This window comes from Brassica napus, chromosome C1, assembly GCF_020379485.1.
Source record: "Brassica napus cultivar Da-Ae chromosome C1, Da-Ae, whole genome shotgun sequence".
NCBI lineage: Eukaryota > Viridiplantae > Streptophyta > Magnoliopsida > Brassicales > Brassicaceae > Brassica > Brassica napus.
The window spans coordinates 21,000,916-21,012,641 of NC_063444.1; the positions used below are offsets into that span (position 1 = coordinate 21,000,916).

General features: G+C 34.2%; 1 protein-coding gene across 5 annotated transcripts; it reads left to right on the top strand.

Annotated features, from left to right (window-relative positions):
- Positions 1-1,190: 1,190 nt before the first annotated feature.
- Positions 1,191-8,181, top strand: LOC106447365 (cytochrome P450 90B1). Of its 5 annotated transcripts, none has more exons than XM_048745954.1 (9): positions 1,191-1,691; positions 1,816-2,140; positions 2,230-2,382; positions 2,531-2,833; positions 2,931-3,023; positions 3,099-3,177; positions 3,266-3,375; positions 4,069-4,163; positions 5,205-5,511. In XM_048745954.1, exons 1-8 carry the CDS (start codon positions 1,483-1,485, stop codon positions 4,150-4,152), a joined length of 1,356 nt encoding a protein of 451 aa, XP_048601911.1. In that variant the 5' UTR covers positions 1,191-1,482; the 3' UTR covers positions 4,153-4,163; positions 5,205-5,511. The 5 variants fall into 5 exon arrangements, with proteins under 5 accessions (XP_048601911.1, XP_048601912.1, XP_048601913.1 ...); XM_048745955.1 differs by having other exon boundaries at positions 5,202-5,454; XM_048745956.1 differs by lacking the exons at positions 4,069-4,163; positions 5,205-5,511 and adding an exon at positions 7,861-8,181.
- Positions 8,182-11,726: the final 3,545 nt, after the last annotated feature.

Here is an 11,726-nt window from a genome sequence, read left to right on the forward strand (position 1 = left end):
TTGTAGGGACCAAAATGCAAACAAAAGTATGAAACTTCAAATTTGAAGTTTTGAATAGTGAAACTTCAAATATAGAGTTTCACTACTCAAAAATTTGAAGTTTTGAAATTTCTTTTTGGAGACCAAAAAACTTCATATTTGAAGTTATAGAATGTCTTTTGGAGATGCTCTAATTGTATACTTCAACTATAATTTATATATATATATATATATATATATATATATATATATTTTATAACCGTAATGTGATCCCAAAAGCTTTATATGCTCAAAGACTAATCACTACGAGACCCGCAAGATCCGCGTTTTCTTACCACTTAAGGCACTCCAGATGGTCAACGGGAATCAAACCTAGAGCGGTACTCACAGCTGTGAGCCCTTTACCACTAGGCCAAGACCACTTGGTTTTCTTTTATCTACTATGAAAATAAATAAAACCAAAGATGAGTAGGATTAATACATGAAAGATATAAACTGAATTACATATTCTTAATCTTGATCTTAATAGTAAACCCGTTATCATAGTAATTAATATATCACGTAGCGATTCAGAATATAAACTTGTTATTTTCTCAGAAAAAAAAAAAGTTTTAGGTAAACGAATGTTTTGTGCCTGTTGAGGGAAAAAAGACAATGCCAAAAGTCTACGGGTTTGACTGTCCAGTTCGGTAATAATCTAATAACTCTGTCTTTGACCGCACGCTCGTGGAAGGGGTCCTTCTGTCATTTTCATTGTTCTACCCCTGCTCGTGAAGTCCTTCCTTTCCAAATTTCTTAGGGTATTTCTGGAATTCTGAATTTTAACCGATTGAGACACCGTACCGGACTCCTAGGATTCTGCTGAGCATTTATCAAAACTGTTCTTTTTTAATATTAGCACGAATGGTTATTAATTAAAAATCTCAGATTTGATAGATATAATCAACGTAATTTTATATTAGCACGAATGGTCTTTTTTATACTATCTCTAGTGTACGGTTACGTTCATTCTTTGGAGCTATACAAATATATATTTCTCTCTTATTTCTACCACAGTGAAATCAAGATTCGTACTCTAGTGTATGTTGAAATCGAATGCATCTTTAATCATATAAAATAGCTGTTAAACTATTTTCGCATGGCAGCTTTCTGCTACTTTTTAGTATAATAAATAAAGGATTTAAAGCATAACGAGGCAACAAAAGCAATGAATTTGGAGAACAAAAGCCAGGAAGCTCATTGGTTAGGTTAGCTTTTTTTTTTTTTTTTTTTGTCAACCCATTTTCTTATTAACAAAACCAAGGTTAGCTTAATCAGTGGATTTTATTATTGACGACGATGATGATAAATTAAATTAGGTTTTTTCTGACTTCTTTAAAACCCCCTCTTACAAACAGAAGCTCCCTTTTTCAGTAGAGGTCCGATTCCCAATCCCTCAGAAAAGAAAAAGGCAAAGCATAGAGAAGAGATTGATAGAGAGATAAAGAGAGAGAGAGAAACTCCATGTTCGAGCATACTCTATTGTCTCTTCTTCTTCTCCCATCGCTTCTATCTCTTCTCCTCTTCTTGATCCTCTTGAAGAGAAGAAGTCGACACAGATTCAATCTCCCTCCGGGAAAATCCGGTTGGCCATTTATAGGAGAGACCATCGGTTATCTCAAACCGTACACCGCTACAACTCTCGGTGACTTCATGCAACAACATATCTCCAAGTAAACAATAAATCTCTTATTTACCAAAAAAACAATAAATCTCTAAAAACTCAAGGGCATCCTCTTTTTAAAAAAAAAAAAAAAAAAAAAAACTTGACTAATTTTGATGATTTTTTTATTATAGGTATGGGAAGATATACAGATCGAATTTGTTTGGAGAACCAACGATTGTATCAGCTGATGCAGGGCTCAACAGATTCATATTACAAAACGAAGGAAGACTATTTGAATGTAGTTATCCTCGAAGTATCGGTGGGATTCTTGGGAAATGGTCGATGCTTGTTCTTGTTGGAGACATGCATAGAGATATGAGAAGTATATCGCTCAACTTTCTAAGTCACGCTCGTCTCAAAACGATTCTTCTTAAAGACGTTGAGAGGCACACTTTGTTCGTTCTTGATTCTTGGCAACAACAGTCTGTTTTCTCTGCTCAAGATGAAGCCAAAAAGGTTTTCTTCTTCTTTTGCTTGAATTGAGTCTTTGTTTTTTGAAACTTTTTATTTAATTTTTGTAGTTTTATGGTTTTTAATTTGAGCAGTTTACGTTTAATCTAATGGCGAAGCATATAATGAGTATGGATCCTGGAGAAGAAGAGACAGAGCAGTTAAAGAAGGAGTATGTGACTTTCATGAAAGGTGTTGTCTCTGCTCCTCTCAATCTCCCAGGAACTGCTTATCGTAAAGCTCTTCAGGTACACTAAATTAATTCCATAAGATTATGGAAATTACGAACATTTTTTCCTGTAAAGGCACAGCCTCTCATCATGGGTAATGTTTCTTTTTCTTTTTACTTTTTTATTAGATATTTGTATATATTTTCAAATAAAAATAATTATGCAGTCACGAGCGACAATACTGAAGTTTATTGAGAGGAAAATGGAAGAGAGAAAATCAGAGATTAAAGAAGAAGATGAAGCAGAGGATGAAGCAGAGATTAGTCGGAGTGACCATCATTATGAGAGAAAACATAGAACAGATGATGATCTTTTGGGATGGGTTTTAAAACATTCGAATCTATCAACGGAGCAGATTCTCGATCTTATTCTCAGTTTATTATTTGCTGGACATGAGACTTCCTCCGTCGCCATTGCTTTAGCTATCTACTTCTTGCAAGCTTGTCCTAAAGCCGTTCAAGAACTTAGGGTAATAATACTAAGACGTACTATAAGTTTATTTAATTGTTGCTTATGTTCTTTTGGTTATTATTTGTTTATGTTTATTTGATTTCTACTTTTTGAAGGAAGAGCATCTTGAGATCGCGATGGCCAAGAAGGAGCTTGGAGAGTCAGAATTGAATTGGGATGATTACAAGAAAATGGACTTTACTCAGTGTGTATGTCATTTCTATTTTTTATCATTCTTAGTTTGTTTATCATGGAAATTAATTATTATTTGTATTTTTTTGTAGGTAATAAATGAAACTCTTCGACTAGGAAATGTAGTAAGGTTTCTGCATCGTAAAGCACTCAAAGACGTTCGGTATAAAGGTAACACTTTACATACAAAATCCGAAATATCCAAATCTTATTGGTTGTAAAATATAAAATAATTTTTATTTTAATGTTGGAAAAATAGGATACGATATCCCGAGTGGGTGGAAAGTGTTACCAGTGATCTCAGCCGTACATTTGGATAATTCTCGTTACGACGAGCCTAATCTCTTTAATCCTTGGAGATGGCAACAGGTAATTATTATTCGATAACTAATTGTTTGGAGCATCATTAGTGATAAATTTCTTAAGGTGAGTCAAGACATTATTTTATTAGTATACTAAAGTAGTTTAGTTATGTAACAAAAATAATTATCTTAAAAAGCAGCACTATCATTTTTTTTTCAAAACACGTAACACATAGTTTCTTAAAGTGCTTTTGAAAGTTTCTTCAGCAACAATCGATTCTTGTTTTTTCTATTTTCTCTTTCATACCTTTTCTTTGTTTATTATTATTTTAGTGCAAGAGACTAGGGTTGATATTACCATTGCTCATTCTCTTAATAAGTATATAGTTTTCATCGATGCATGAATTGATACGTCATGGGTGCATTTGACTAACCTATCTATAGATACCATACGAGAACCATTAATCAGGCAATTTATTAATTATCTCTCAAAGTTAGATCTTAACACGTCATGTATGATGTAAATCACATGAAGCATACTCCATATTCATATTAACCGTAGTTTTGGATCTGTGCACACAGATTAAAAAAACAATTAATTTTGTACATTTTCTATATAAAAACACAATTACTAATACACCTAACCATATTTTAACCAATAGAAAAATAAATTATTAGATAAAACTAATAAATTTTGTATCGAAAATCAAAAATGACACTTATTTGTAACAAGTTTTTTTGTACAACGGCACTTATTCAGAAACGGAGCGAGTGTAAATCAAACAATCCTGTGAAAATTAAAGTAAGAGAGAAGAGACGTGGTGGTGTACGTGAAGACAATTAATTAGTAGGATGGTATGTCTTTAATGACGTGGGAACTGCATTAATTAATTAGTAGGATGGTATGTCTTTAATGACGTGGGAACTGCATTAATCTCATATAAGTATGGGTCCCACAGTGAGGTGTTAATCGTGACCGTTGATTTAGAGTTGAGTTTTGGTATATTAGATTTGACGGACGATGGTACTAGAGCTGGAAATTTTAATCATTGCCCGTGGGCCCCGCCGCGGGGCGGGTGCGGGTCGAACCATTTGAAATTTTTAAATCGCGGGTGTGGGTGCAGGTCGAGATTATTTTGAGCGGGGCGGGTGCGGGTCAGCCGAATTTGAATCGCGGGTACCCGCCAACCTGCAAATTAAAAAAAAAAACATTTTTGAAAAAAAAATATTTTTTTGTAAAATATATAAAAGACAATAAATATTTGTATAATTTTAATTATAAATATATTTTTTAATAGTATTTTTTAAAAGTAACTATTATATAAATAAAAAATAATTATTTTTAATTAAAATAATTATTATATAATTAGAAAATAATCATTTTTAATTAAAATAACTATTTTAATATAATTAATATTACCCGCGGGTTTGGCGGGTTACCCGCGGGTTTTGACGGGGCGGATGCGGATATAAAAGTTTTTGTTTGCGGGTTATGCGGGTCGAGTTTTTGAATCGAAAAAATGATTCGATCCGCGGCGGGACGGGGCGGGGCGGGTCGGGGCGGGTTGATCCTCGAACCCAGCACTAGATGGTACCACGGCATTGACGGATCTCACACGCCCGATGACTTGTACGTGTGTTAGATTCTGCCACATTGACGGGTCCCACTTTTCTATTAATTAATTATCAAATCGACGAATTAGAAAATAATACGTTTGTGGAAAATACTTTTTAAAATAAATATTAATAATAATGGGAGTCATGATATTAAGAGTGAGTGGGGAAGGTAAGATGATTAATGACCCACGTGGGGTGGTGCCAACAAGCACGTGTTCTTCTTCACTTTTTTTTGTGCTACTTGTTTCATCAAAACTGTTTGTTGTATTTACGTAGCAGCAAAACAACGGAGCGTGCGGGTCGTCTTCGTCAGGATCTGGTAGTTTTTCAACGTGGGGGAACAACTTCATGCCGTTTGGAGGAGGGCCAAGGCTGTGTGCTGGTTCGGAGTTAGCGAAGCTAGAAATGGCAGTGTTTATTCATCATCTTGTTCTTAATTTTAATTGGGAATTAGCAGAAGATGATCAACCATTTACTTTTCCTTTCGTTGATTTTCCTAACGGTTTGCCTATTAGGGTTTCTCGTATTTTGTAAAAAAATATTAAATATTTCATTTTATTATCTTCTTTTTATATATTTTAAATCATTTTTTTGCCCGATGGAAAATCTTTTTGGAAAAATAATATAAGTTGGGTTGGATATTTGGACAATATATTTTGTCTATTAGTGGAAGTATATTAGGCATTCTATTGTATAGTTTGGAACGTTGGATGTTGTTGATTATTGGTATTTCACAGCCGGGGTGGTGGGCTAGTGGTCTTGAGGTAGTTACCACAACCGATACGGACCCGAGTTCGATACCCTCTGTGGCCACGGAATGCTTTACGCCCTCCCCAAGTTTAAAGTTAACGCGGCGTTGGTGCCGGGTCTTTGGGTAATGGGTATTAGTGCCGGCTGGTTCCGGACCAGGGGGATTAGATGGTTGGCAATCGGAAACCACGTGCGGATTACGGGCCTTTGGGCAAACGGAAACCACGTGCGGATTACGGATCGCCTTTGAACCTCCTGTTAAAAAACAAAAAAAAGTATTTCACAAAAACCGACCACATCTCAGACTCCGACTACTTTTGTTGATGTATGTGATTTTAAAAATAGTTTTTGGTTATTATTTTTCTAAAATCTATTTTTTACCAATCAAAATATTTTTTGAAATAGATTCGTACAATATAGGAAAACCAATTTTCTAAAAAAAATAAATATTTGTAATAAAAAAAATAAAAATACATGCATTTTTCTTGATTGGTAATTGTCGTTGGATTTTTTCTTTTAAAAAGAGATCTATACATTCATGCATTACTATGGGCATGTCTGGTTTTCCGCTACAGACCACAAAAGCTGTTGTTGGCGTTTTGCATTAATCATTCGAACCGCTTCAAACCGCTCTGAACTTTTTAAATTCAAAAGCTAGTTTCATCTAGCGTTTGCAGTTGATGGAGGATAACATTTTTTTTCCTTAAAAATATTAATAAAATAATAATAATAATAATATAAAAATTAAATTGAAATAATAGAAATAATAGAAGTACTAAAATATATCAATTATATTTTAATTTATATTATAATTTTTAAAAAGAAAAATGTTTTCAAATTTTTTACAAAATTTAAAAATATAATTTTATAAATTTAATTTTTATATTTATTATAATATTATGATGTTTAATATTTATAATTATATAAAATGTAAATATTGTTAATTTATTATTTAACCGGTATTGTATTTGGTGGTTAATCAATCATAAGTATCCCGCAAACGCACTAATTTCTAATCGTAGTACGAGTCTTTCAAATCTCTTAAAACCGCTTAAACCCGCAACTACCGGCATTCACAAACTCTTGCATCCGCAAATTCTCGCAACCGCAACCGCTGCGATAACCAGTAATGTCCTATGTATAATAAAGATAATTTGTTAAACATAAGAATATAAAAATAATTTATATTAAGATCATTTTTAAACTTGTCAATAAAATTAAATAATTGATACATTTGTTTTATGTGAAATTTTCATATTTATTAATAATTTATTGGTATTATTTGTAAAATTTATAGTTTATTATTTTAGTAATTTAAATATGAATTTTAAAATAGCTTAAAAGTTAATATTCTAAAAATAATAGTTTTTTTTCTAATAAAGCGTAAATCGAATTTAGAATAGCCAAAAAATACAGAAAAAGCTAACACTTGAATTCAAGAAAAAAAAATCAAAAATCACCATTCATGTTTTTTTTGAACAATTACCATTCATCTTTTTCAAAAAATAAAATCTACTACAAAATTAAAATTAAAATTTTAAAAAGAAATCTAAAAACTAAAAACTAAAAAACATGAAAACAATGAGAAACCTAAATCATACTTTAAATGGCTTTTATATATCTCAATCTTGGTAAGACTATTAATACCCACTCTGTTTCCAAATAAAATATGTTTTAGGTGAAAGTAAAACACTAAGAAAGTTACTTTTAGCTAAAAAGTAACATTAAAAAAATAAAATAAAATTAACCAAATTATAAAGTACACTATAAAATATAATTGGTTGCACATTTTTTAATAAAATTAAATGCTACATAGAAATTTTAAACATCTTATATTTTGAAACATAAAAAATCATCTTAGACATTTTATAATTTAAAAGAGAGGGTGTATTATTTTTAACAAAAATATAAAAATAGTATAGATATACTATAAATAAACATATATATATATATACAGTGTCACTTATAAACAAATTATATAATATTATAATAATTTTATATGATAATTTTATTTATAAAATAATTTTCTTTTGCTAATCACTTATAATAGTTATACCAATAAAAACATATAACTTCAATAATATACTATTTGTTTTTAGTATTAGTGCTTTATTATCAAATTTACCAAAAAAAACTTAAATCAGTGAAAGCCTATGTCTTTAACATTTTTTACTCATGATAACAGAATAGAACATGTTAGGCCCTCGATACAAGCCTAATCATCAAAGGAAGCTCAGCCCATTACCACCTCAACTTCTCCTCAGTCTCTGCATAAAGCAGTCAACGTGCAACAATTCAAAGCAACACAAAGAAGTGAGCCTAGTACTGACATGAAAGATCGCCTGATTAGTGTATCTTACAAATTTTGATGCCTCAATATCTGTGTCGTCATGTGCTGATGTCTACCAAAAGGATAAGATCCAAGATTAGTATAAATAAAACAATGACGTTATATTTTGTTCTAAAGTTGAAAAGCACAATAAAAGCTAAAATTTCTGTCTTGGTATTCTGTTGTCTCCCTCAATCTTTATGGTATCAGAACCATGGATTCTGATACACCTTCAGCTCCATCTCTGAGTATATTTCAGCGTGTTATACACAAATTTTTTCTTGACTAACAAATTCTTATGGAAGACGCAATTCCAGTCCTTCTTCTCAAGTCAGTCTTGGATTTTTAATCGTGCTTCTGCTCGACCATCACCAACAATCACTGTATGACATGGTGATGAGGTTTCAGAGCACGCAAACTCGGAGTTTCTCAAATGGGTGAGGAAGGATCAACTGGTCATGGTGTGGTTGTTCAGTTATCTCGCAAAAGAATCTTTGCGCTCTATTTAGGTCCTTCACTCTGCTCATGAGGTCTGGTCCAGTCTTGGAAATAAGTACAATCGTATTTCAGCCACAAGAAAACTAGATCTGCAGAGAAAACTTCAACGCTTGTCCAAAATCAAAAGTTTATGGCTGAATACTTTAGTGATGTCAAGAGTATAGTGATCAGTTAGACTCGATAGATAGTCCAATTATAGAACAATAAATGATATATGGCGTTCTTAGTGGTCTAGGAAAAGAGTATGAGTCGATCTTTACTGTGGTAGAACATTCTACCTAAGTTGAACTTTGAAGATGCAGTCTTTAAGCTCATCAACTTTGATGAAAAATTTCAAGTCTATAACCAAACTGGTGATATTAACCAAAAGCAGGGGTAACTACAGTAACATGGGTGGTTGGTTATAGAGGTTGCAGCTCTAACTCTTATTCCACTCAAGGGTGTGGCTTTCAGTAGTAGTTTTCCAATAGCTCCAGTTCTGGATCATCCTCAACCAAACCAACCTGTCAGATTTGTGGACGATACGGTTCCTTTGCAGCTCGCTGTTACAACCGCTTTGATCATGGTTATCAATCTCTTGATAACATTCATACTGCTATCACAACAATGAAGTACCAGACCAAGATCAGCTTACTGGATAGGAGTGGTACCCAAATTCAGAAGCATCTGCACTCATCTCCAACAATGCTTCACAATTGCATTCCTCTGAGCCTTATATTGGGAATGATCAAGCCATCGTTGGGAATGGGGACTTCCTACCTATCATGCATGTTGGGTCTATTGCCTTGAATACACCTCAAAGGTACTCTCCCTCTTACAAATTTATTGGTCTGTCTTGCTATCATTAAATCAGTTTTATCGGTTTCATAATTAACTTCAGAATTTCCTTGTGAGCTTATCTCTGATGTTGAATCTGTGTGTGTAAAGGAAAAGGTGAAAATCAGTTAATAGAACACGAAAAAGACATAAGGATTTGTATGTCTGGGGGAGTTGATATACTATGGATTTGACCCATTTTCATCCATGGTATATAAGTATTTTACTATCTATATATTATATATTCTATCCTATGAGGTATGTTTTCAGGTTCAGGAGTATCTTAGAGTAAAGTGATGATTATGGAGCATTTAGAAGCTTAAAAAATATTTCATCCGAGCTGACCATTAGAGGTCGATACGAAGAAGAAGCAATCGTTCGACGCACATCCAGTGTCGTCGATCGATACAGAAGAGAAGCCTCGACGATTGAAGATTATGATCGATCGATGTACATCATGTACCATCGATCGATGTCGAGACGCGAGATGCGCGACTTGGTTCCAGCCGACTTTAAACCCAAGGCTTCACCAAATTACAAGATTACCCCTGACGAGTTTTTAACCTAATAGTTATATACATGCCTAAGTGTTAGGAGGCAAGGGAGCTTTTGGCCACCGTTGTATTCCTATTTTCAGCAGAGAGTTTTAGGAGAGAAAATCATAGAGAGATTTGTGATTGGAACTCCATTGATTCATCCATTCTATTCTATGCAGTTTTTTTATCTATATTTTGTGTCATGAATTGCTTAGCTATGTCTGAGTAGTTCACTTGTTAGATTCAGGGTTCAAATAGGTTAGAGGGATTAGCCCCAACTATAGATTTGCTAAGTTGTGACATTCATTGATTGATTGTTCATTAATGCTTGTTTTAGCCTTGCTAACTAGAACATGAACCTAGGAATTAGCATGAGTCAAGCATCCTTGACCATCATGTCCTGAATCTAATCTGTCATGCTAGGACTGCTAGAGAGATGCTAATCGCTGATCTAGGAGACTAGTAAGCATTATCAACCTGCGCCTAGGGCTTAGCTAGAAGCATCGATCGATATTGTCTTCTGACAATCGATCGATATTGCGAAAAGTGTATCGATCGATATCCCTGTAGGATCATCGATCGACACTTTCTTGTGATCAAAAGATGACAGTTGAGATCCAAGATCTAGTTAGTTAACCAGTGAAACATTGCCATCGCTGATCACTGTAATTAAGGAGTTGAGCTCTAATATATCATGCATGCAACTGTTAGGCATCTATAGGATTATAATCTGCAACACCTGAATAGAAACTCTGCATCTAATATCTTCCAATAAGTTACACCCCCAATCATCTTGTTAGTCGAGCAATAGACTTGCTCAATTAGGATTGCTATTTACTTTTAAACCATAAAACAACAAACACTTAGAATTAATTATTTGACTAGATTTAATAGGTTCCCTAGCTCCTTGTGGATTTGATCCCTAAGTACTGCAGAACCTCTTATTTGAGAGAGTAATTCACTCCTTAGGGTAATTTGAGTGGTATCAGGAACCCAAACCCTAAAGCAGAGGATCGACACTTCAAGACTTGGAGACTAGGGTTAGACGGCTAGAATTAGGGTTCTTATTCAAATCATTGTAATCCTAGTTTGTCTACTCAATAAAACGTCTCTTCAACTCTTTATTTCTACTACATCTCTCAAAATCAATACAAACACCAGTCTTGTCCTTCGTTCTGTGGTACTCACAAAGATCCTACACAAAAATCTCCTAACACCGACTATAAAGGCAGAAGGTAAATCATTATACTTAAAGGGGCATACGAGCTGGATCAGGTCTCCAGAGACCTCCGATCCTGGCCAACCCTTGCAAAAGTATCACGACCTCCGGGCACGCTCACAAAAATTCAAAACGAGTATGAGACATAAAGTAAGAATGGGTATGCGCAAGCCTGAGTATGCTGTCAAAACTACCTAAAACCTCTGTGCAGCCTAAGGCGCATCGGGATCCCTAGAGTACCAATGTGAAAAGTACCTGTATTAAAATGCTACAAGCTACACAATACAGGAAACACATGGTATATATTCATTGCAAAAGTACTGTGAAATATAGGGAGCAATCTAAATCATGCTTCTCCAAACGTGGAAAGTAGCGTAAGCCTGGCACTTGGGTCATAACACCCACACCAGCACCCTCTAAGCATGTCAGTGACTTCCTGCAGAAGTAGAATACAGCATAGGAACTCGATAGTGGCCAGCTTCCAAGCGGCAGAATGCGAAATCCAAACAGGTACCGGTAGTAGTCTTTCCTAGGAAGGTGGAGTACGGTCCCTGTGAAAAACCAAATATTTTCGGGTTCCCAAGGAACTCCGGGTCCTTATGCAAGCCCCTGATCTTAAGAGGAAACCCAAGGTTCCCCATACGATTCCGGGT

What these genes read in the sequence shown, in the direction of transcription:
- LOC106447365 (XM_048745952.1), top strand. Translation starts at nt 1,483, where the DNA reads ATGTTCGAGCATACTCTATTGTCTCTTCTTCTTCTCCCATCGCTTCTA. An exon ending in ATGCAACAACATATCTCCAA is followed by an intron (nt 1,692 to 1,815) that starts GTAAACAATAAA and finishes TTTTTATTATAG; the next exon opens with GTATGGGAAGATATACAGAT. An exon ending in CTTATCGTAAAGCTCTTCAG is followed by an intron (nt 2,383 to 2,530) that starts GTACACTAAATT and finishes ATAATTATGCAG; the next exon opens with TCACGAGCGACAATACTGAA.